Genomic DNA, 25,016 nt, shown 5'->3' on the forward strand with positions numbered 1-25,016 from the left:
TGATACTGGGATGCTTACATCCAGACACGTTGATATTCTTATGGACCCTCACCAAAAGTTTGGTGTGGATGATGGTGAAGCCCTCCAGGATGTCAATCAGTACAGGAGCTTGATTGACAAGTTGATTTACCTCACTGTGACTCATTTTGACGTTTCCTATGTTGTTGGAGTTCTTAGTTAGTTCATGCAGTCTCCTCAGAAAGCACATTGGGATGCTGCTATTCGTGTTCTTCGCTATCTAAAAGGTGCCCCTAGAAAAGGGTTGATTTGTCTTCCTAATTGGCATATAGAACTAGTGGAGTATTCTGATGCTGATTGGGCTGGCTCTGTTAGTGATCGAAGATCTGCTATTGGATACTGTACATTTGTTGGAGGTAATCTTATTACGTGGCGTAGTAAGAAGCAGACTACTATTGCCCGATCCAGTGCAAAAGCAGAGTACAGAGCTATGACTCATACCACTGCTGAGCTGATGTGGCTGCTCTCGTTACTCTTGGAGTTGGGATTTCCAGTGACCAAGCCAATGAAGATGTATTGTGACAACCAAGCTGCAGTTTACATTGCTAGTAATCTGGTCTTCCATGAGAAGACCAAACACATAGAAGTGGATTGCCATTTTGATCGCGATGTTGTTCTGAAGAAGCTGATTGAGACTCCGTTTGTTCCTTCAACGAATCAGTTAGCTGACATGTTAACTAAGTCTTTGTTTGCTCCTATTTTTCGCAATGGTTGTACCAAGCTGAGCATGGGTGATGTGTATGCTCTAGCTTGAGGGGGAGTGTTGATGTTGTCGCTGTTTCATATCGGGAATAACGCTATCAGGACAGGGCCGATAGGGGCATACTTGTCCTATCGGTCCTCCTTTGCTCCTTTAGGGTTGTGGTTGTATGTTTGGAGGCTATGATTGTAATATTTCCTCTATGGTTTTAATATATATTCACAGAGAGACCTGCGACCAGCCATTCTGGACAGATCGCAGGTTGCTCTCCACTTTTGGGATTACTTGTGATTTTTCCTTTCTCTCTTCTCTTTCTCTTTCTCTTTCTTTTCTCCTTCTCTTTTTCTGGTTTACTGGTTTGGTTACAGGAATCTGGGATTGTAACAATCTCCAATTCCATATCGATGTGATGATGCAATAGAATCTAAACTGTGATCTAAGACACAAATTATTTAAAGTTTCTTTACTCTATCTAGCATAAAGTTAGTTTTATGCATTCTTCTCTCAATACATATCCCACAAAAAATATAACTTTACTGTTCAACATTGACACGAAAGTATACCAGAACATCAGGGAACCTAAAAACCCTACACTTCTCTGTGCAGTCATATGAACTCATTGATATTTATGCCATGTCACTGTTAGCTTCAAAAAGTACACGATAATTGACGATGTGTGGGAGGTAAGCATAAATGCAGTGACGTCATTTAAGCAGTATAAAATAACACAAAAGAAGGAAGTAAATGAATTGAGGTTATACAGTCTTTCACAACAATGTTCCCCCACCATGCAAAATTTTTTAGAATACTAAACACTTTCCTCTCAGCACAAGTTTCCAAAGAACTGTACCAGGCCATATGCTTGAGGTGATGCCACTTCCAAGATGGAGAGGTGAAATACAGGATCCAACTGGGAGACTGCATAGCTAGCAAATTTCCCATACGCCATGCCTGTTGCTGCACCAATGAAAAGAGATGGGGCATAATAACCTCCCACTAATCCAGTAGCCCTGCACAAGGAAGTTGCTACTATCTTGATGCCTACCAACTGAAGCAATAAGTCAGCAGGCAGGCCTTTCACAAACGGTCGTGATTCTAATAAAATGTCAACGTTCTCAAAGCCCCAGTAAAGAATCTCAGGGTACATTAAGGCTGTCAGGCCAACAGAAAAACCACCAAATACAGGAAACACGGACTTTGATATCCCCGTGGCCTTGTGAACATGATCAATAGCTGTCAGCATGAACGACGTGCATCTAGACAAGGTCAATGAGACCAGCCCGCATAGGACACCCAGCAAAAGATACAGCGGAAGTTCTGAGGATGTGTTGACCACATTGATACCATTAGATTCTTTAAAAAAATTACAAATTTGTTCCACTTTACAAAAACTTGGTCGAGCACTTGCAACTCTCTGAATTAAATGGGATAACCTCTATCATGATGCAACATGAGTCAAGAACCAGGGTTTTCTCAGAAACCAGAAAAATTGATGAAGCAGCCAAACATTCAAACAACTAGGTAATATAATAAATGTGAAAACAAGATATGTCTCAATAGAATACGTGAAAAGAGTTATTTGGTGATCAAGTCAAGTTCCAATTTTTTATCATGCTTTTCAACCTCATCTTGACCTACATGCTGCAGAGTGATAATTTTGGTACCAAGAAATAAAGTGTGATGATATACCACTTGGAGAACGGAAATCATATATTGGGACCTTGAATGCTGGTTCAGACCCTAGGCCAATTTCTGACACTATAGAAGCTATAACTGCACTGATTATCACCATAGAAGTTGTATTTGTAAGCGATGTGGATGAATCTGGTGGATATGGCCATAGTACTGATTCCACGGCGAAAAAACACCCAGCAACAGCAGCGTTGAATCCTATGAAAAAAGATAAAAATTTATAGTAGAGAAATAAGCATTCCCAATGAAAAGTGGACCAGGAAATATCAGCCAGCTCATATAGTGCATAACTAATTTAATGCATGCATCTCATAAGAATTTCCAAATTTATTTAGAGTGCATAACCTGCCTATGAAAACACTATAATAGTATAATAGAGATATTCCTACATTGTGCCAGCAAGAATGTAGGAATATCACCCATTCGAATAGCATCCATATGCAACGTCAACAGTTTGTGTGTAGGGACACACCCCCAACGCCCTTAACCTTAATGAAATTGCAGTGAAAATACTTTCAATAAACATATAGGGTTGCCAATGCCATGGTTCGAGGTTCGGTTTCAGGCATGGTTTCGGTGAGGCCCGAAACTGAAATTTCAGCCAAAACCTAGTATACTTCTAGAACAGATAGTGCTCTTCAACAGCTACATCGATGGCATCATCAACTTGGTCATCCCTCCTTTCGGACTTTGGGTTTATTATTCCCTTCTTTAATAAAGTCATTTAATCCAAATGAGTTCATTTGCGATATCTGTGAGTTGGACAAACATACTAATTCTTATTACTCCCCAAATTTGAATAAAAGTGATGTTCATTTTTCCGTTCTTCACTCTGATGTTTTGGGAACCTCTCGCATTGTAGCTCAGGGCAGTTATAGATGGTTAATTTCCTTTATTGATAATTGCACTCGCCTCACTCGGGATTACCTTCTCCGTACTAAATCCAAGGCTTTTTCGTGTTTCCGCTGTTTCCATGCCACCTCAAACCCAATTTCAAACAAAAATTCAAATTCTTCCCGATGATATGGTACGGAGTACATTGACAATGACTTTCATCAATTTCTAGACGAGCATGGGATCATATATCAAACATCTTGTGTTTGCACCTCAGAATAGAATGGTATCATTAAGCATAGGAATTGCAATCTCCTTGAGGTTACTTGCTCTCTTCTACCATGAATGTCTTTAATTTTTTTTTTTTTTTTTTTTTTTGGGGGGTGGGGGGGGATACCGTCCTCACTGCAGCCTATCTAATCAACAGGGTTCCTTCAAACGTACTTGAATTTCAAACCCTTATTAGCCTTCTTCCAGACCCATTCCTTGCTTCCCAACTTCCTCCTCGGGTGTTTGGTTGTGATTGTTTTGCACACAACTCCACCCCCTCTCACTCTAAGATTGATCTAGGGCCTTCTGTTCTATCTTCCTTGGATATTGTGCCTCATCCTCCAACTCGCCAAATCTTTGTTACTATGGATATCACTTTTCATGAATCTGAGTCCTACTTCTAGTCATCTCTTCAGAGAGAGTGTTGTGGCAAAGATTATTTCTAGTCCTTCTAGTCCCTTTCTCATTGACAATGTTCATATTGAGGGGGAGAGAATAAACCGGTCCCTATTGAGGGGGGAGACTAGTGATATCCCAATACCAAAATTAATCAAACCAAATTTGCTCACTTATTCGTGGCCAGAGACTCAGACAAAGCAGCCCACTACCAACCTACTATGTCAATCGGAACTCCCTAATCCACCCCATTTATCCCAGTCAGTCAATGAGATTCCTCCAGTTGACAATGATCTCCCAAATGCTATTAGGAAAGGAGTAAGAGCTTGTACTCAACATCCGATTTCTAACTTTGTTTCCTTTGAGTCCTTTTCCCCATCCTATTGTGCCTTTGTTTCTTCTCTATCCTTTGTGTCTATTTTGCAAGGCTGAAAGGAAGCTATAATGGAAGAAATGCAGGCTCTGAACAAAAAATGGCACATGGGACCTTGTTCCTCTTCTAATAAGAAAAATACCAGTGGGATGCAAATGGGTGTTTATTATAAAGCAAAAGACAGATGGTAATGTTGAACGATACAAAGCCAGGTTAGTTGCAAAATGATTTAACGGGACCTATGGCATCAACTATCAAGACACATTTGCTCCTGTAGTAAAGATGAACTCGGCTTGAGTACTCCTCTCATATGTTGCAAACCTTGGATGGAGTCTTCAACAACTAGATATCAAAAATTCTTTACTCCACGAAGATCTTGAAGAGGAAGTGTACATGGACATACCTTCAGGCTTCACCTCTCCTTCTACAATTGGTAAGGTGTGCAAGTTGAGGAAACCCCTATATGGCCTCCTCAAATAGTCACCACGAGCTTGATTAGGCCAAATTCTGAAGCCCATGCAAAAATTTGGATACCTCATGAGTGATTTTCTTATGGACCCAATCGGCCCCTTGCACTAAAGAGACAGATCGCAGATGACAGAATCTAGCAACAAACCCCCTTCGGGCCTCCGACGAACGGTAGATGAAAAGCTCGAAGAAGAAATCACCATCAGCCTCTCTCCGATAATGCTACAGAAAACCCTGCGGTCATTGTGAAACCTTTACCTGTTGGGCAAAAGTGGTTTAAAGCATCTCCAATACCGATACGATACCCTCCGATACGTATCTTAAATTTAGCCGACCGATACGATACACACCGATACAATACATGAAATTTTTAAAATCCTTTCGTATCGATATATATCCTACGATACATACTGATGTGCATCAATACACCACCGATACACATCGATACGATATGATACGATATGCACCGATACGACTTTATGGAAAATATAAAATCGAGGTGAAATGTACGTTTCGGTATGTATCGATGAGTATCGGTGTGTATCGATCGGTGAGTATCGTTACGTATCGGTGAGTATCGGTATGTACCGATATAGTGCGCTACGGTCATATAATGGCCAAGATGGGTAATTTTTCAGAAAAACATGATTTTTTTAGGGGTTTTTGTTCCAAAGTTGCTACCAGCCATATTTCTCTCTAACTAAAGTGGAAATCAAGGTTGGGAATAAGGATTTTACATTTATGGGACAACTACAAACCTTGAATTCTTAGTACGATACCCTCAATTTAGTATTTATGCATAATAAATGTTATCAATAGCTTTTTTTAATAAATTCTTTATAAAAGTATTTAAAAAAATGTTTCCAATCCACTTATATGTGTATCTTTAGCGTATCTCCGATACGATACGATATCCTCCGATACGTATCTTAATTTTGGCCGACCGATACGGCGATCGATACTGATATTTTAATCCTTAGGCCAAACAAATATGAAATCCTGGGCAACTGTGCCGACACCATCGACGACCCTCCTCTAGCTGTTGACCTGGGAGATGTTGATGTTCTGGGTTCATTTTGGTCTAATAAATCTCCAAAAAAGGTTGCATCTTTTGTCCCCTTATCAACATCTAAAGATGACCTTTTGAACTTATTGGACTATGATCCCTCAACAGCATCCGATCCCCTATCAGCATCTATCGACGTGGACTCATCGGATGCATCGGACTTTGACGATGACTTGCCGCCCCCTACAACTCAACCTTCAAAGACTCCTCAGTTGAAGACGTCACCGACTTCCACTCCCTTGGGTCGATGTTCCTCTCTGCAAACTTCGATTGTTGAAGGAGCAAACCCCTTTTTATCTGAGGACACACGTGCTCCTGTAGGCAACCTTGCTTCCCCACCTTTAGTTGATATGGGACAGCCCACTTGTGAGCGAAACCTTTTGCAGCCCATCCACACACCCACAGACTTGGCCCACTCCTCTAAACCCAATGCTTCTAACCTCCAGCCCACTTCAGGCCCATAACTCTCTTATTCCAAAGACTCTTGACCCTCTCCTGTCGGATCAGGTTGTCGGAGCTTTTCTGACCCACCAGAATTCATTGTCTCCCCTACCCAAAGTGACCTCTAAGCCTGCAAAGTCCAAGCGAGAAACTCTTAAATCCAAAAAGAACCTTCCCAGTTCCCATTACAAACAAACATGTGTGTCTAGCCCACAAACATCCACAACCCTTCCTATCTCCTACCCCCAGATCATACCAACAAAGGAGCAGACCTCGTCCTGCTCTTGTGTCCCTTAGCTCCTCTCCTGTGGAGCAATTGTTACACCCTTCCAGTCTTGCCTAATGTCCCAAGGCATTGTCTGGAACATTAGGGGCCTTAATTCCCCTTCTAAACATGCGACAGTTCATTCTTTCATTAAAAAGCTTCGAGCCTCCTTTTGTTGCTTGCTTGAATCCCATGTTAAAGAGCCATATTTTTTCCAAGGTACCATCCTCAATTGCTCTTGGCTGGTGCTTCTTGTCCAACCATGCATCTCACCCAAACGGTCGTATTTGTATCCTGTGGGACAATTCTACGCTTAATGTCTCCCTCCTCTCTTCCTCCCCTCAGTTCCTTCATCTTTCCATCTCTTATATAGCCTGCAGCTCTACTTTTCTACTCACCCCCATTTATGCATCAAATCAGACAGCTGACAGGGATGTTCTTTGGAATGATCTTAGGCACATTGCTAGCCAGATCGGTCCTTTGCCTTGGGGGATTTGTGGGGATTACAATATAGTCAAATTCAATCACGAGAAGCTTGGAGGGGCCCCCTGACTCTGCAAATGTTGAGGCTCTTAATAACTGCATTGATGATATTGTTGTTGATGACCTTAGATGGTCTGGAATCTCCATCTCCTGGAATAACAAAAGATCAGGTGCAAGTTAGATAGAGTCCTTGTGAATAAAGCTTGGCTCTCTGCTTTCCCTTCCTCCCATGCTACTTTCAAGGCCCCTAACATATCTAATCATAGTCCTATATCCCTTTTAATCCAACCCTACACCTCTTTTGGTCCCAAATCGTTCAAATCTTTGACATGTAGACTTCCCATCCTAATTTCCTCTCCACTATCAAGGAAGCATGGCTGAAGCCTGTCCAAGCCTTCTCCACCCCCCGCCTTATTGCTTTGGCCAGAAAGCTCAAGAATGTTAAAGAGGCTCTCAAAGCCTGGAATACTAACTCCTTCGAGAATATTTCTTCTAGAGTGATTGATTGTAGGAACAAGCTCTCTTCCATCCAGATTCAATTGCAGTTTGACCACCTTAACCTCTCTCTGGCTGAGGAAGGTTAAGTCAGCAAACCTATCTGCTCTCCTTGCCCAAAAAGAGAGTTTTCTGAAGCAGAAGGCTAGGATCAATTGGCTAGAGCTTGGAGATTCAAACATAGCCTACTTCCATCGCTCTATGAAAGCTAAAAACAACAGCAACTCAATTCTCAAGTTGATTACCTCTGACAGAAATCAGGTTACTAAAGTGGATGAGATAAAAGCAGTCGTTGTTGACTACTTCAAGAACCTGTTCAAGTTTGGCCCTTCTCCGGCGTCTCCCATCCCTGAAGGTCTTATGAATAAATTCATTCTAGCTAACTTGGCAAATGTGTTTATGGCTATTCCCTTAGATGATGAAATTACAAAGGCTATCCTCTCCCACAACGCAAGCAAAGCTCTTGGTCCAGATGGATTCAGTATGGAATTTTTCTCTTCTTCTTGGGATAGCATTAAGGAGGATCTGATTAGAGCAGTTAAGAGCCTTTTCTTCAACCCCAATCAAATCAAAGGAATTAGTCACACCTTCCTGTGCCTCATCCCTAAGAAAGAAGGAGCCGATGCTATGAATGAATTCAAACCAATATCTTTATGCAATCTTCTGTATAAGTTCATAGCCAAGATCCTTGCCAACAGAATCAAACTTGTGGTTGCATTGTTAGCAACAACCAATCGACTTGTATTCCTGGAAGGAGTATAGGGGACAACATCCTTCTTTGCCATGACATTGTTAGGGGGTTCGAAAGAAAATCTTACTCTCCTACAGCTCTTATGAAAATTGACATCCATAAGGCCTTTGCCTCTCTAAGATGAGATTACATTGCCGCAGTTCTTAACAATATGGGATTCCCCCTAGTCTTCACTAATTGGATCTATTATTGCACTGCTTCTCCTCGGTTCTCTGTATTAGTGAATGGTAGCCCGGTTGGGTACTTCTCCTCTTCTGTGGGGATTCATCAGGGATGCCCTTTATCTCCCTATATCTTTTGTCTGACCATGGAAGTCCTCTCTAGAAGCTTGCAAACTGCCACTAATCATCATCTTATATCTACCATCCCTAAGTGTAAAGCCATCAAACTTACTCACCTTGCTTTTGCAAATGACTTGATGATTTTCTCCAAAGCTGATCCTGCCTCTCTTGACTCCATCATGTTGTGTTTGAATCAATTTGCGAATATGTTGGGGCTCCGCATCAATCCTGCAAAGTCTCTCATCTTCTTGGCTGGAATCTGTGACTCCTCCAAAGCTTCACTCCTTGAGCAAACGGGTTTCACCATTGATCATCTTCCAGTAAAATATCTTAGGTTGCCTCTTATCCCTATCAGGCTTTCTACTCATCATTGTACTCCTATGCTTGATCTCATCAGAAAGCGGCTCCAACTTTGGAAAGGAAAGCTTTTATCTTTTGCTGGCTGCCTAGAGCTCATCAGATTTGTTCTTCAAGCTTCTTATATTTATTGGTTCATCATATCCAAGCTTGAATCCATATTTGCCTCTTTCCTTTGGAAAAGAAGTGACGCTCCAGATTTCTTCACCCTATCAGCTGGGCTGCTATTTGCCTTCCTAAAGAAGAAGGGGGATTAGGCTTGAGACGAATCAAGGATGTAAACCTGGCTGGGATCATCAAACTGGTCTGGAATCTTGTCACTAAGAAGGAAAGTATATGGGTTGAATGGTTATACTCCAATCTGCTCCAGTCAGATTCTGGACAATGCACCCCCTCAGATGCCTCATGGACGTGGCGTAAAATCATCTCAATTCGCTTCACTATCTCTGCAGCCATTTCCTCTCAGATAGGTGATGGAACCAATAACTATCTTTGGCTGGATCCTTGACACCCCAAAGGCATTCTATACCATGCAACAAGTGCCAGAAGCATCTATAGTTCCGGCCTATCCAAGTATGAGCTTGTTGCCAACATCATATCCTCTGGCAACTGGTCCCCCCCGGCCCAATCCTTTCCCCAGCTTGCAGATATCTGGGCCTCTTTACCAGCCCTTCAAGTTTCCAGGCAGCAAAGAAAAGACTCTATCCTATGGACTCCGGCCTCTTCAAAACTCCTCTTCCAAGGCTGCTTGGGAGTTTGTCAGAAATCACGGGCCCCCCTCACCTTGGCACAAGCCTATCTAGATCAAGCATCACATCCCTTGTCAGAGCTCACAACTTAGAGAGCATTCACAAATTCTTTGCCTACTAAGTCCTTCCTCATCCAGAGAGGCATTCCAGCTGACCCCATGGGCAGTCTCTGCAGAAATGATCTGGAAACTATTGAGCACCTCTTTTTTGCTTGCGTCATCTCCTCCTCTATTTGGAAAGGAATTCTTGCTAAATGTTGGCCCGCCAACAGGAGAATCCTCCCTTTTCATAGGGAATGGATTGGATGGATATGACATTTCAGGGAAAGTCTGCTTGTGATACTGTGGGAAAGCTAGCCTTCTGTACAACCATTAACCAGATCTGGATAGAAAGAAACCATAGGAAATGGGCCTCAAACTCCCGCCCCATTGAAAAGATTTCGAGCTCCATCTCCTTTGATGTCAAAGCCAAGATGGATAGGATCTCTTCTACTTGTGACCCCTCCCCTAGATTCTGTCATATTGTAAATTCCTAGGAGCTCTCTAGCTCTATCATCAGGAACAACCCTCCTCTTTGAGTCTGGGTTTTTTGCCTTTTCCTCTCCCCTCCCCTTCTTTGGGGCTGTATTTGTATTTCTTCTTGGTAATGAATTATTTATTCACAAAAAAAAAAAAAAAAGAACTAATGATCCTAAACAGGATCAAACTTCAATCTTTGTGATCAGATATAATGATTAATCAATTCATAAGACAACCAGTAGCAATCATTGCTGCAAATATAACGAAGTCTTCCTTGTAGACTCTTAAAACAAATACACTGGGGTTGTAAGTCTTGATTATATTTGTTCTGATACCATGTGACTGAAACAAATCAGCTACAATCAGCAGTATAACATAGGAGAAGAAGATGAAGAAGAGAATGAGAGATGAGAAAGGGTATCAGTAGGAAGGAGCATTCAATCCACACCAAAATCAAGACTTCTTATTTATAAGATATAATATTTGCATTTACAAGAAATGCCTCACCCACAATTTAAGTGTATCTACATGTCTAAAATAAGAACAAAAGTATCCCCCGCAGTATTGTTATGGTTGTCTTGAATTTTGACCCGTTTTGAAGATTGACCTGCTCCGATAAAATTTGGTAGCGACTTTTTGAGGTCTATGATGGTGGCAAAGGGGTTGGGCTGATAGGCCCAAGCCCGGAGCCCATCACTGATCTCGTATGGGGGTGCAAGGGTGTAGCCACCTACAGTATGGTATGACCCGACCAACTGCAACCCTATGGAACAACCCAACTTGGAGGAGTATATATATATATATATATATGTATTGTTGCTCAAGTCATTGTGATTTAGGGTTTTCGTTTTAAGGTTTCTGGGTGAGAGTTTCTTGCCGCGAGTTTGGGTATTCTTAATTGATCTCCATTGTAATTTTTCTTCCAACATAGTGAATCATCTTCTTCGCCCGAGGACGTAGCACACCACATCGGTGTGTGAACCTCGTTATACCTTTATATCATCTTGTTTGAATCTGTTCATTTTCTTCGTAATTGTTGCTGTTTGTTCTAAAAAGTATAAAACCAGCACTAGTACTTAACGCTTTATTTCTTAACAAAGTATAGACTTTCCAAAACTAGAAACTTTCTTAATTCCGAATAACTTGAAGACAAGGAAATTAAAGAAAGAGGAGGAAAGTTCCAGGTCTGAAAGTAGTTCTTCTAGCAGATCACTTTGATTGAATTGCTACAGCTGCGACCAATTTGAAATGCCTACAGCTGTGAACAGAAAAAGGTTTCCAGAATCATCTATCTAACAATACATAAACCAATGAAACAGAATATAGTAATTCCGGAAATAGAAGAAGGGCAAAGCTGCTGCTGGCTGTGAAGGGCTTCAAAAATTGCTCACAGCTAGGGCTTCTCAGCCCCTTCCTTCTTCTTAGCTGCAGCCTGCAGCCTGCAGCCTGCAGCATCATGCCTACAATACTGCATTGCACAAAACACACAAAAATCGTCCTTAATAAGAAGGATCTGTTTTACTAATCCAAATATCTTCATGCTTACAAGTTACAAGCACCATACCTGATGAGGGACTATTGAACATGACATAAAAATACAAAGTATTAAAAACTGCAACCGATCGTGACTAATAAATACAAAACATTAAGATTTTTATAAAAACTTACTGGCATATATTAATCCTTCCTTAGAAACTTTATTAATATTTCTATAAAAACTTACTGACATATATTAATCCTTCCTTAGAAACTTGATCAATACATCAACTAACACAACAAACATGGAAATAATGAAAACGAAAAGAAAATGCAAGTAGAAAAAGTATCTATAGAAAATGGAACTGCAGCAAGCACTCTAACACACGCCTAAAAATGTAACGTGCTGTATCGTGTGGTATAAAGTGAATACAATTAATAGATTATTTGCAATAGGCTTACGAAAGATTTATAGTGCACCAAGCAGTATGGGTACATAATTTACAATGAAAATATCTATTTACCTATGAAATTAGTAACTGTAGTAAGAAAATAACAACCTGAAGAGATTCCAGCTGCCGAACCCGCAGCCACAAGAGAAAGCCTTCTTTGACTACTGCTCTCAAACAAATTACTGATGCCCTTGCCTATAGATGCACCAATTTCAACACTAGGACCTTCTGGTCCCAAAGAATTCCCTGTCCCAAGTGTGGCAGAAGCCGCCACAGCCTTCAAAAATGGTCGCAACACAGCCTTCAAATGACTAGACAGCATTTCTTCTGAAGGACTGTCAAGAGCTCCTTGTATATTGTTCAACAAGCTTACGATCACACCTCCACAAACAGGTACCAAGATTACTGGTTTCCAAATTTTTTCAATAGGCTCCTCCCTCAACCATGAAGCACCATGAGAAGGAATCCCATCCCAGAAAAAGTCCCGTATGTCATGCACCTAAAGTAATGAAAGAAATTTTGTTGAGTTCAAAGGCAGCGGTGAGATCATAAAAGTCAAGAGTACATAGTCAGCAAGACAATGGACAGGGAAAACAAAATGCTAATTAGCCACCATATTTAATTGGCCTCTTCGTTTCTATCATTGCCCTGAACTTTTTTACCCCATAACAGTCTAGGGCCCTGGGTACAATGTAAGGAATCAATCATTTGATAAAATAAAAATCCAACTTTTTTTGGGAGACGGGGTAGATCTGATCTTAAGCCCTCCCTATAGAAATGCAATAATTGTTAAGGATTGACTAGATGACTAGACCGTCTAGGTTCATTGTATGTAGGCTAAGGACTGTGATTGTGTTATGACCCAGTCCTAGCTAAAGCATACCTTATTTGTAATCCATTATCAAATTATAAATAAGATCGGCTTCTGTCGTCTCTGACAAACCAGTACATTCTCTTAATCTCTTCTTCTCAATTTGGTATTAGAGCCCAATACTTTGGGTTTTCATTTCCCACTACTAGACAGAGGTCAGCCCTACACGTTCAAGGCTTCAGCCTCCCAAGGCTGAGCATGGTCACCTAAGTTGTGCCACCTCCACTTACCTATTGACAACTGACTCCTCCATGGCCCTATACCATATATCATCCTACTAGCCACCAGGCCCTCACCGCTCACCACCTCTAGGGCTTCTACCCTTGCTTTTCACCAACAGGGCTCCTATCCTCACGTTGTACACCAACAAGGCTTTAGCACTCCAATCAAGGACCCCACTAGAGCCTTCACCTCCACTTGGCCCCATAGGGCCCCTGCCCTTCTTAAGATCCACATTAGGCACTCAGGCCTCATCAAGGACTCCAACCCTCTTCCCGATTATGTCCAGGCGTCCACCAAGCCACAGCAGGCCCACAGCTGGGGCCCTACCCCCCCTGTGTTCCCTGCTTGGTCTCACTAAGACCCATCTTGGGTCTCCCTGCCTCCCGCGATCTCTGGTTGGTCTCCCCGAGACCTTGCCTAGGGCTCCCTGCCTCCTGCGCTCTCCATTAGACCTCGCTAAGCCTCCACCAAGCTTTTGTCCTCTTCTCACCTACCGATAAGCCACGCCGAGTTTTGACAAGGCCCCCTGCCTTCCTCCTATTCGACTTCAGGTCTCCTCGAGACCTTGCAAAGGCCTCTACCCTCTTCTTTCTTATTGCAAGGCCTTGCATAGCCTCGCAAGGGCTACTACCCATCTCTCGATCGTTGCCAGTGGCAATGTGGACATTTCACACCAGTAGCCCTCTAGTAGGCCTTATTGCTCTCTGCTCCACTACTTATATGCTTGTTGCTGGACTGATATGAGTGTTTACTAGCTCGGTGCTCCCTAGAGTGATCTCTGTCTTGGGATTTATCTTGCTCATTATTTTTTTATTTATTTTTATATTATTACCTCTTTATAATACCGGAAAGTAGAGCTACCTCTACAAGGTGAGCTGAGGGTAGTGTGGTGGGTCGTCTCAAAACCCATACCCATAAGCCCACTCTTCAAATAAGACCTACTAAGTTGAATGAGACCAATTATCTTAGTTTAAAATTGCAATTATCTTACTTTGTTCTGTTAACTCTTGCAAGGAATTATGGGATGCGGTCAAACAAAAATATGCACAACATAGTTATTATGCTCAGATCTATGAATTTCGTCGGCAAGTCCGTGAGCCAACCCAAAAGGAGTTATCACTCCTTACCTATTACTCAATTCTTAATACTCTATGGCAACAATTAGACTTTTATCAACTTGTTCCCCGACCTATACTACTGATGCTAGTACATTTCAGAAGGAATATGAGATGGAAGGGTATATGATTTCCTCACTGGGCTGAAGCTGGAGTATGATAAGTTCCGTGTTCAGGTTCTTGGCCGCAGCAAATTTCCCACACTGCTTGAAGCTTAAAATTTGGTCCAACATGAGGAACGGCGTCACTCTGTTATGACGCCTACTGTTGCACCTACTCATTCAACACTGGTTACTATTCTTCAAGTGGATCTCAGTATCACTAATAAATTGGCTACTCTAGCCAGAGACCCAGTTAAGTGTGATTATTGTGGCCATCCCCATCACACCAAAAAAACTTGTTGGAAGCTTCATGGTCGCCCTAAAGGGGGAGGGGGACGTGATAGGAAACAAGGTCTTCTCACCCCTTCATGACTCCTTGATTTTGGGGCCTCCAATCATATAACTAGCTCCTTGAACATGTTCCGTGCCTATCTCCCTTGCTTAGGTAAGGACAAGGTCCGAGTTGCTGATGGATCATTGTCTAGTATCTCTGGTAAAGGTTTTGTTTTTTCCTCTCCAACCATCTCTTTATCTTTTGTTCCTATCCCTAACCTTTGTGCCAATTTACTTTCCATTTATCATCTTACTGTAGACCTTAACTGTTGTGTTCACTTTTAATCTACATATTGTGTGACACCCAAGAATACGGCAAGTACCAGATCCGCCTGGGAGATCGGTGAGATGTCCCCGCCAACAATACCGCAAGTACCAGGGGGTTTGGGAGATTGGTGAAGTTGTGAAAACTTTAGTCCCATATCGCCTAGGGAGAGATTACTGGGCTAGTTAATCACCTCTAGCCTCCTTAATATGACAACATGTTTTAAAGCCTTGACGCCCATGGGCCAAAGAGGATAATATTATGCAATGTTAATAAGGCCGAAGTGTTGCAATTGGTATCAAAGCAAACCCCGACAGCGTGTGGGACCACAGCAGGGACGCTATGCCAAAAGGGGGGAAGTTGTGACACCCAAAAATACGGCAAGTACTAGATCCGCCTGGGAGATCAATAAAGTGTCCCCACCAAGAATACGACAAGTACCAGGGGGTTTGGGAGATCAGTGAGGATGTACAAACTTTAGTCCCACATCGCCTAGGGAGAGATTACTAGGCTAGTTAATAACCTCTAGCCTCCTTAACATGACAACGCGTTTTAAAACCTTGAGGCCCATAGGCCAAAGAGGACAATATTGTGCAAGGTTAATGGGGTCGGGGCATTACACATTGGATATGGTAGGGTATGTGATGGATTGTATTACTTAGATCTGGATATCACTGCAACATCTACCACGGTTTTAGCTCACACTTTCCATGTAGATAGTGCTATCACTCAATTACATCAGTGGCATCACCGACTTGATCACCCTTCCTTTTATGGTTTAAGCCATTTATTTCCATCTTTAATAAAATAATATATATGGAAAATTTTGCTTGTGATATCTGTGAACTCGCTAAACTCACAGGATTGCCTTATTTTCCTAATGATGATAAAAGTATTATTCCTTTCTCTATTATTCATTCGGATTTATGGGGACCTTCTAGGACTATTGGTAGGGAGATTTCAAATGGTTTATTACCTTTATTGACAATTGTACTTGTTTAACTTGAGTTTACCTTCTCCGATCTATGTCTGAATCTTTATTTTGTTTCTGCTCCTTTCTTACTATGATCAAGATAGAGTTCCATGCTTAAGTACAATATTTGAGGAGCGATAATGGGACCAAGTATGCAGATGGTTCATTCGTCTAGTACCTTGATGAACACGATATTTAATTTCAAACCTCTTGTGTTCATACCCTAGAACAAAATAATATCCCAGAAAGGAAGAATCGACATCTCCTTGAGTCCTTGATGATTACCACCCAAGTTCCCAAATTCTATTGGGGTGATGCAGTCCTTGCTACTGCTTTCCTTATAAACCGGGTTTCTTCCAGTGTCATGGACTTCAAAACACCAATTAGTCTACTTCCAAACCCCTCTCTTGCTTCTCACCTTCCTCCCAGGGTATTCGATTATGTGTTTCTTTGCCCACAATTCTTCTCCCTCTCGATCCAAATTAGATCTGAGGGCTCTTCATTGTATCTTCCTTGGGTATTCTGCTTCTCAAAAGGGATACAAATGTTATCATCCTCCCTTCCGTTGGTTAATGGTCACCATGGATGTTACATTTCATGCAAATGAGTCCTATTACCAATCTTCTCTTCAGAAGGAGAGTGTTGAGGAAGAGCTTCCTTCTTTGGTTATTAACAATGTTTGAATTCTGAGGGAGATAGTCACTAAAAAAGGAGAAGAATCTGAGATTCCACGAGCACAAGCAAAAAGGGATCTGCTCACTTACTCCCAACGGAAAGATAAGCCCATCTCAAATCCACCATGCCAATTTATGCCACAGTTGTCACGGCGCCAAGGCGAACCAAGGTGTTGGAAGGCTGCCTAAGCGCTTAGGCGACAAGTCCCCCACTTTAAAGCTAACAAAGCAACTAAGGATTATTTTTTCTTTTCCCACTTTTCAAACATAATTTAGCATCCTACATATACCTTATATGATAAAAAATCAACATTAAGCCACATTAAGTCATCAAAAATCAACACTAAGCCACATCAAATCATCAAAAACCAACATTTAGAGAAATGTTCTTATTCTATACTAAGTTTGACTAGTCAAATGATTTTAACTTTACAAGAGATATTTTGTCTTAGGTAGAGCACAAAACCAGCTTTCTAACAAATCAAGATTAATTAAATATAAGTTTCAATAACAAAGTTATGTTCCAGTCTGTTGAAATATGTCTTAAGGGTGCCACCAGGGCATTCTTGGGCTTTCCCCCTCCCATCGACTCTAATTAAGGAGCTGGCTAGGGGGCATACTTGTAATTTTTGCTTTATTTCCTCTATTATAAATAAAGGTTTGAATGATCTCTTTGGTTATTCAAGCATTCTACCCTAGTTTTGCTGTTAACATAGTATCTATAAAAGAAAAGAGAGAGAAAGAGTCCTACCACTTGTGCAAGGGAGTCCCAATTGTTAAATTGGGGCTGCCCACCTCTATTCTTCATATAGTACTTCAATCAGCTATGATAAGTCCTATTACAAGTTAGATATAAGTCCTACTAGGAATAGGAGTGCAAAACATAATAGGAAACTAACATGGACTTGCTAACTTCTAATTTAAACATTAGTCCTAGTTGAACTAGGACAATCTTAGTTGGACTAGGAAAACATCAAGTGAGGAGCCTACGGCTTGCGCAAGACTCTTTCCCTTTTCACGATGAACTTCTAACACTCCTCCTCAAGCTGGAGAATAGATGTTAATCATACCCAGCTTGTTACAAATATAGTCCACTTTACCACTCCCATAAGACTTAGTGAAAACATTTGCAAGTTGTTCTCCCGTGCGAGCATGACTCGTAGAATAACTCCTTGTTATAGCTTCTCTTGAACAAAATGACAGTCAACCTCAATATGCTTTGTCCTCTCATGGAACACTGGATTAGATGCAATATCGATCGCAGTTTGGTTATCACACCACAAATTGCATAGACGAAGTGCACTCAAAGTTCTATCAACAACTGCTTTACCCACATCAACTCACATGTGACATGAGCCATGGCACAATACTCGGACTCTGCACTACACTTAGCCACAACAACCTGCTTTATGCTCTTCCAAGACACAAGATTACCACCAATAAACGTGCAATACCTAATAGTTGATCACCTATCAACAGGAGATACAGCCCAATCAACATCACAGAAACCTCAATGCGACCATGTCCATAATCAGAGTAAAGCAAACCACGACCTAGATCCTTCTTGAGATACCGTAGAATACGAATAACAGCATCACAATGAGACGTTCGTGGAGACAAAAGAAACTACTCACAACATGAACAGGAAAGGCAATATTAGGCCTAGTCATTGTCAAATAATAAACTTTCCCACCAATCCTCAATACTTTTTAGGATCATCTAACAAGTCACCACTTTCAACTATAAGCTTCACATCAGGGTCCATAGGAGTATCCGAAGGCTTGGACACTAACATTTTAGTCTCTATCAGCAAATCTAGAACATATTTCCTCTAAGAGAGGGAAATACCTTTTCTTGACTAAGCAACCTCAATACCCAAGAAATACTTCAACCATCCTAGATCCTTGGTCTGAAACTTCTGCTATAGATGTGTTTTCAGACTTTGGATCCCCTCAATATCATCTCTAGTGATGACAATACCATCAACATAAATAACAAGAAATATCCTTCCTGCGCCAAAGTTCCGATAGAACACTGAATGATCACTGTCACACCTTGAAAAACCAAACTCATGAACCACATCAGTGAACCTGCCAAACCACGCTCGAGGAGATTGCTTCAAACCATACAACGAATTCTTCAATGTACACACCATAACGGACTCCCCTTGAGCAACAAACCCTGGTGGTTGCTCCATATAAACTTCTTCATGTAAATCACCATGAAGAAAAGCATTCTTCACATCGAGCTGATATAACGGCCAATGAGAAGATGCAGCAAGAGATATCAGAATACGAACAAAAGCAAACTTGGCCACAGAAGAAAAGATATCTAGATAATCAACCCCATACACCTATACATAGCCTTTGGCCACTAACCGAGCCTTCAATTGAGTAAGAGAACCATCAGGGTTTACTTTAACAACATAGACTCGCCGACAACCAATAGCGGACTTACCCTGAGGTAATGGTACAAGATTCTAAGTATGATTTGCATCCAAAGCCAATAACTCCTCTTCCATAGATGTCTTCCAACCAGGACTAGACAATACCTCTACAACAGACTTAGGAACAGGATGACAAGACAAAGTGGAAAGACAATTATGAAAAGAGGAAGACAAACCAGAATAAGAAACAAAATTGGATATTAAGTATAGCTCCGAACACCCTTACGCTGTGTAATGGGAACATCAGTATTAGAAATGAAAATACCTAGATCAAGGACCGTAGATGAAGATGACGAGGTAGGAACTGTACAGACAAGGGGTGCAGAATTTGTACAAGGATGACGAGTGTAGACGATCGTACCAACTGGTGGCAGAGGCACAACTGTGGAAGGTGGTGGAGCCACTGGTGGAGGTGGTGATGGCACCATTATATTTGCAAGAACTTGTAGAGAATAATTTTGAATAACATATAGGGGAAGACCATCATCCATATCAGACATAACAACGGACTCAACGGGATAAGAAACAGACTCAAAGAAGGATAAATCAGCAATAAAAAATATATATAAAGTGTAGGGCAATAACAATGATGACCTGTTTTAGTACATGAGTAACCCAAAAAGATACAGTTAAGAGCACGTGGATCCAACTTTGACAAACTAGGACGATGATCACGAATAAAGCAAACACAACCAAAGATATAAAGAGGTAGAATAAATAAAGGGTTAGAAGGAAATAGCAGAGAATGAGGAATAACACCCTGTAATAATGATGAAGGCATCCGATTTATAAGATAACAAGCAATTAAGATTGCATCGGACCAAAATAGTTTGGATACTTTCATCTCAAACAAAAGAGACCTAGCAACCTCCATTAAATGCCTATTTTTTCACTCAGCAACACCATTTTGTCGGGATATGTCTGAGCAGGAAGATTAATGTATCATCCCACATCCAACCATAAACTGAGAGAAGGGACCAGAAATGTATTCCTTAGCATTATCACTTTGTAAAAACTTGATAGTGACATTAAACTGATTCTGAACTTCAACAACAAAGGCATAAAAAATAAAAAATTACTCTGAACGATGCTTCATTAAATAAATCTAAGTAACTCTAGAATAGTCATCAACAAAAGTAACAAAATATTGAAATCCTAATTGGACTAGGACATTCCTAGTTGGACTAGGAAAAAACCAAGGGAGGAGCCTACGACTTGCACAGGACTCCTCCTCCCCTTTTCAAGATGGACTTCTAACAGTATTAGAGCCAAAAATTTTGATCTAGGTTTCTCAGCCTCCCTCCTTTCTTCCCTCTCTATCTCACAAGCCTCATCAAACCCTTCCTTCATCTTCTTCTCTCCTTTTATCTCTCTAAATCCCTCATAGGGAAGCACTAATGAGGTGATTCTTATAAATCTAGCTGCTGCCTTCTGCCTCACCCTAATGGTATAAACCCTAAAACCTTGCAAATTAGCAATTGGAGTACTTTCCTTACCTTATGATTTTTTATTCTTCCCTTGTTGGGGTTTGATTCTTCCTACTATTAAGATCAAACCTCCTCCTCTTGAAGATTCAGTACTACACCTAAAAGTATCCAGCTTGTAAGATTGAAGACCCTACCCATTTGCGATTTGTCACAAATCAGAGTTTCTTTTTTTCTCAAAACCCTGACTCCATTGATTTTAGGGTCCCCCCTTCAGATTTAGCTGATTTTTAAAAAAGCCTCTACTCACCCCTAAAGAGGATTTCTACCCTACCTATGGCTCCATCTGCGAAGGTTTTGTGTGTGATCTCTCCTTTTCTCCAATTTGACGGTTCCCAAAACCCTAATTTTTAGATCTCACCAGTCACTTTTCAAAAGCAAATAATTTTTTGAGGAGTTATCCACTACCGCTACAGGGTAGCTTGATCCAAGTTTGAGCCCTTTCTAACGATTAGTTTTGAAGATTTTGGATTTCTCCCTACAAGAGTTGATTTCTCCTTTCGCCATCATGTTTGATGTAACTACTGCAACTTCAGGACCTAATGGGCAAGGTCACAATGAGTACATGCCTTTTGGTGCTAGCTCTGTGAAATTGGAGGGAACTAATTACCTCTTCTGGTTCAGATCTACCTACTCGGCTATTGTTGGACGAGGGCTTAATAGACACATCATTGGCACCTCTGCAAAGCCATCTCAATTCTATGAACCAGTCTATTACTAGAGATTTTCTATTGTTGGATACTACTGCCCACATCTGGTCTGTTTCCAAAGAAACCTACAGACAAGTAGGGAATGATGCTTAGGTGTATAGCCTTCAAAAGAGAATTCATACCACTACTCAGAAAGAACTCTCTTTTTATAAATACTATGTTGAACTTCAAAGTCTATGGTAGACAAGTAGGGAATGCTATTTATCGCAAGTATGTGGACAAAATCCGGGTATATGATTTCTTGGCTGGTTTGCATGTTGACTATGATTAGTTCCCTCTCTAGGTCCTTAGCAGATCTCCCTTTCCTACCCTATAATAGGATTTTGGCCTGATTCATACGGAGGAGCGCCGTCATACTATTATGCTTCATCCTCCCACTACTAAAAAATCAGCCCTACAAACTGGTTTTACTTCTGCTACAGATGGGTCATCTCGCACTAGGGGATACCACCAAGGAAGTTGTTAAAGAACACTACAACAAGCCATACCATACTAAGTCCGCAAATTGGAAACTCCATGACAAACCGGTTGATTTTGAGGCAAAACGTGGTCGTGGTCTATCCAAAACCAAATCCAATCAGGTTAGGAATGTTGACACACCACCTACAATTGACTTTGGTCTTTCCCAAAAAGAACTTCGGGCTTTTTGGGTCATGCTAAAGGCCTCTACTTCATCAGTTGCTTCGAATCCTGCCAATTCAGCCACTTCTTTAGGTTCGAATTTTGCTCATTCAGGTATTTTGTTTAGTGGTCACTATGCATCAGTTGTCTCCAGTCCCTGGATCATTAACTCTGGTGCCACTAATCATATGACTGGTTCTTCCAGCCTGTTTCACCACTATTCTCCCACTACAAATAGAGATAAAGTTTGGGTAGTATACGGCTCCCCATTCTATCTCTTGAAAGGATTATATTCAACGTTCTCCTTCTATTAATTTATCTTCAGTTTTATATATCCCTAATTTTACTACTAACCTTCTCTTCACAAGTAGTCTTACTTGGGACTTAAACAAAGTCACTTTTTCCCTTCCCACCGCCCTTTTCAAGATCTGGTAACAGGGAAGACGACTGGATGTAGTAATGTGCAGGGTGGTCTCTACTTGCTTGATGATGGTTGTCATTCCATAGTTGCAGTCACTCAGCCACTTCATCAGCTTCACTCTATTTCATCTTATCTACACCAATAGCATTGTCGGTTATGACACCCTCCACTTAGGACTTTATCTTTTTTATTTCCACAACTAGTTAAGCACAATGTATTAAGGATGATTTTTTTTTAAGCTTATACTCTGGCTAAACAGAGTCATTCCAGATATTTTCCTTAAAATAAAATAAGTCCTTTTATTTTCCATTTGGTCCACTCTGATGTGTGGGGTCCGGCTCGCTAAGCATCTATTCTGGTCAACAATGGTTTGTTACTTTCATCATTGCCACTCTAGAACTACCTGGGTGCATGATGCAACACAAAAGTGAAGTACTCCGTTGTTTTCAACAGTGCCATAAGATGATTCAGACACAACTCAATGCCACTCTGAAGATTCCTCATAGTGACAGTGGCAAAGAGTAAATGGACGGTCAGTTCCAATAGTATCTTGCTGACCATGGATACTTCATCAGACAAGTTGTGTTTGTACCCCAGCTCAGAATGGGGTAGCCGAGCGCAAGAACCAGCATTTACTTAAAATTGTTAGATCCATGATGTTTGCCAGACATGTTCCATCTCAATACTGGAGTGATGTTGTCCTTACTGCTGCTTATCTAATCGATCACATTCCCACTCGTGTTCTAGATTCCCGAACTCCAGTTGATGTTCTTCAAGGGACTTCCTCCATTCTGGTTCCTCCACGGATATTTGGGTATGCATGTTATGCTCATAATGCAAGAATCCAATTCACATCAGTCAAGATTTACAAGATCATGGCTACAGAATATTCATGTGGTACCTCGATCCACTGAGCTTTAGCGTTGAGGATAGGGTCAATAGGAACTCAGCAGAAATTATAGGATGATCCCAGATGTTTTGGAGTACATCAAGGAGGTTTACTCTTTTAGAGTGATCATGAGTTGAGAGAGAGAGAGAGAGAGAGAGAAGGTTAATAATCTTCCTCCTAAGGATAAATGCCAGAGCAAGATTTAAGGAAGGGGCACCAACTGCCACAGGTGACATAATCAGATCCGACTCCACTCCCTCTCGGTTTTATGGCGCAGGGTGCAACTACTAATACAGACGTATATATTAAACAATATGCGCTCAAGGGCCAGCTCATGAACTGACAAAAATGATTTACCCAAAAAAAAAATAACAGACAAAAAATGTTTGTGAATTCTTGTTTTTTAATTTGTTTTACAAAGATAAGACGTTATCAAAGTATTTATCCCTAAAAACAGAAGAGTCGAACTGAGACGCACTGCATTGTTGAATAGAACAACGCCGAGACCAGTTAAGAGACCAACGATGCAAGCTGTAAGAATAGCCAAATTTTCTTGGGGTATGGCTTCTTTCATCACTGACGCAATTCTTCCGGGCAGAATCAGATGGAGTGTCTTCGCAACCAGTTGAGAGTTTTGGCCCCTCACCTCATCGTCGCCATCATCGTTGTCGTCCGCTGGTTTGTAGCCTTCTACCGTTTTGGGAAGGCACGCCAGATGATGATGAGAGAAATCCACAACTAATTTTGTACGGAAATAGGGAAATTTATGAAAGAGCGCAGTATCAGAAAACCTGATCATAAGCAAAGAAGAGTAAGTTTGCCGCTGTTTGGTAGGGGATGACGATCCGAAACGGAAAGAATCCAAAAACGTTGAAGCGCGCGAGCAAATAGGCGAGCTGAAAATTGGACATTTAACAATTGAACTGCAGCAGCAGTAACTGGACACAGTTATACTCATGCTGGCATTACACAGCCGTTTTTAGAAATTAAAGGGAGGGTAAGACCTGCTGGATAAATGGCAAGCAACAGGTAACCCGCAATAACAGAACAAATGCACCAAAGGAAGGAGGGGAGGTTGGGGAATCGGCTTGTAACGACCACGAAACAGTGCAGTCTGCTCTGATTTTGTCGGAAAGTTGGAAATGTGAGAAAAAATAGATAGAAGTCTGGCCACTGCCACAGTCCACTTAAAAAGATAAAGAGAGAAAAAGACTATATCGTCGCGTGGGTTTTTTTTTCTTTTTTTTTTTTTTTTTAAGGAAAATATACTCACGCACACTATAGAGGGCAAAAACAGGAGGATCATAGGAAACAGAAAAATACATATGACAGGAATCAATCCTTAAACCTTTCCTATACACTGAATCCACGGTCGCGTGGTTCCTACACTAAGATATGAAAGCCCATTAAATTAATGCACCGCCTTTCATAAAATCAGAATTCTATTCATATCGATGCTAGAAGATAAATAGGAAAAACCCAACTGACGGTATAGCTAATCAGCACATTCTCTCTTTTGTTCCACCGTGCCAAATAATACTTTCTTAAAATAAAATAAAGATTTACTAAAAAAATAATAAAAGGAAAAAAATATAGCTAATCAGCACATTCTCTCTATTGCTCCAACGTGTCAGATAATACTTTCTTAAAATAAAATAAAGATTTATTAAAAAATAATAAAAAGAAAAGAAGGTTGGCATAGTGTTGGGTAGTGCCTAGCGGGTGCCCACACTATCTCACTCTCTCTCCCTCCCCTTTGTAAATAACCCCCATGTTCATTGCATCTTGGCCCCTCTATTTGATTAA

General features: G+C 41.1%; 1 protein-coding gene across 3 annotated transcripts; it reads right to left on the reverse strand.

The window, feature by feature from the left end:
* Window positions 1–1,526: 1,526 nt before the first annotated feature.
* On the reverse strand, window positions 1,527–24,507 carry LOC122072906 (chloride channel protein CLC-e-like). Of its 3 annotated transcripts, none has more exons than XM_042637344.1 (4): window positions 23,689–24,507; window positions 12,158–12,584; window positions 2,408–2,608; window positions 1,527–1,675 (listed from the first exon to the last, which is right to left on the reverse strand). In XM_042637344.1, exons 1-4 carry the CDS (start codon window positions 24,166–24,168, stop codon window positions 1,542–1,544), a joined length of 1,242 nt encoding a protein of 413 aa, XP_042493278.1. In that variant the 5' UTR covers window positions 24,169–24,507; the 3' UTR covers window positions 1,527–1,541. The 3 variants fall into 3 exon arrangements, with proteins under 3 accessions (XP_042493278.1, XP_042493276.1, XP_042493277.1); XM_042637342.1 differs by having other exon boundaries at window positions 1,527–2,035; window positions 23,689–24,505; XM_042637343.1 differs by having other exon boundaries at window positions 1,527–2,035; window positions 12,194–12,584; window positions 23,689–24,502.
* Window positions 24,508–25,016: the final 509 nt, after the last annotated feature.

The sequence above is a fragment of the Macadamia integrifolia genome, chromosome 3, assembly GCF_013358625.1.
Source record: "Macadamia integrifolia cultivar HAES 741 chromosome 3, SCU_Mint_v3, whole genome shotgun sequence".
Classification (NCBI taxonomy): domain Eukaryota; kingdom Viridiplantae; phylum Streptophyta; class Magnoliopsida; order Proteales; family Proteaceae; genus Macadamia; species Macadamia integrifolia.

Bases quoted from the DNA above. Each gene is read 5' to 3' on its own strand.
- LOC122072906 (XM_042637342.1), bottom strand. From the start codon at position 24,168: ATGAGTATAACTGTGTCCAGTTACTGCTGCTGCAGTTCAATTGTTAAA. The intron at 12,585-23,688 runs GTGCGTCTCAGT...TCATTACTTTAG, and splicing joins TTGTTCTATTCAACAATGCA to GTGCATGACATACGGGACTT. The intron at 2,609-12,157 runs GTAAATAGATAT...CTTTTTTCATAG, and splicing joins TACAGTTACTAATTTCATAG to GATTCAACGCTGCTGTTGCT.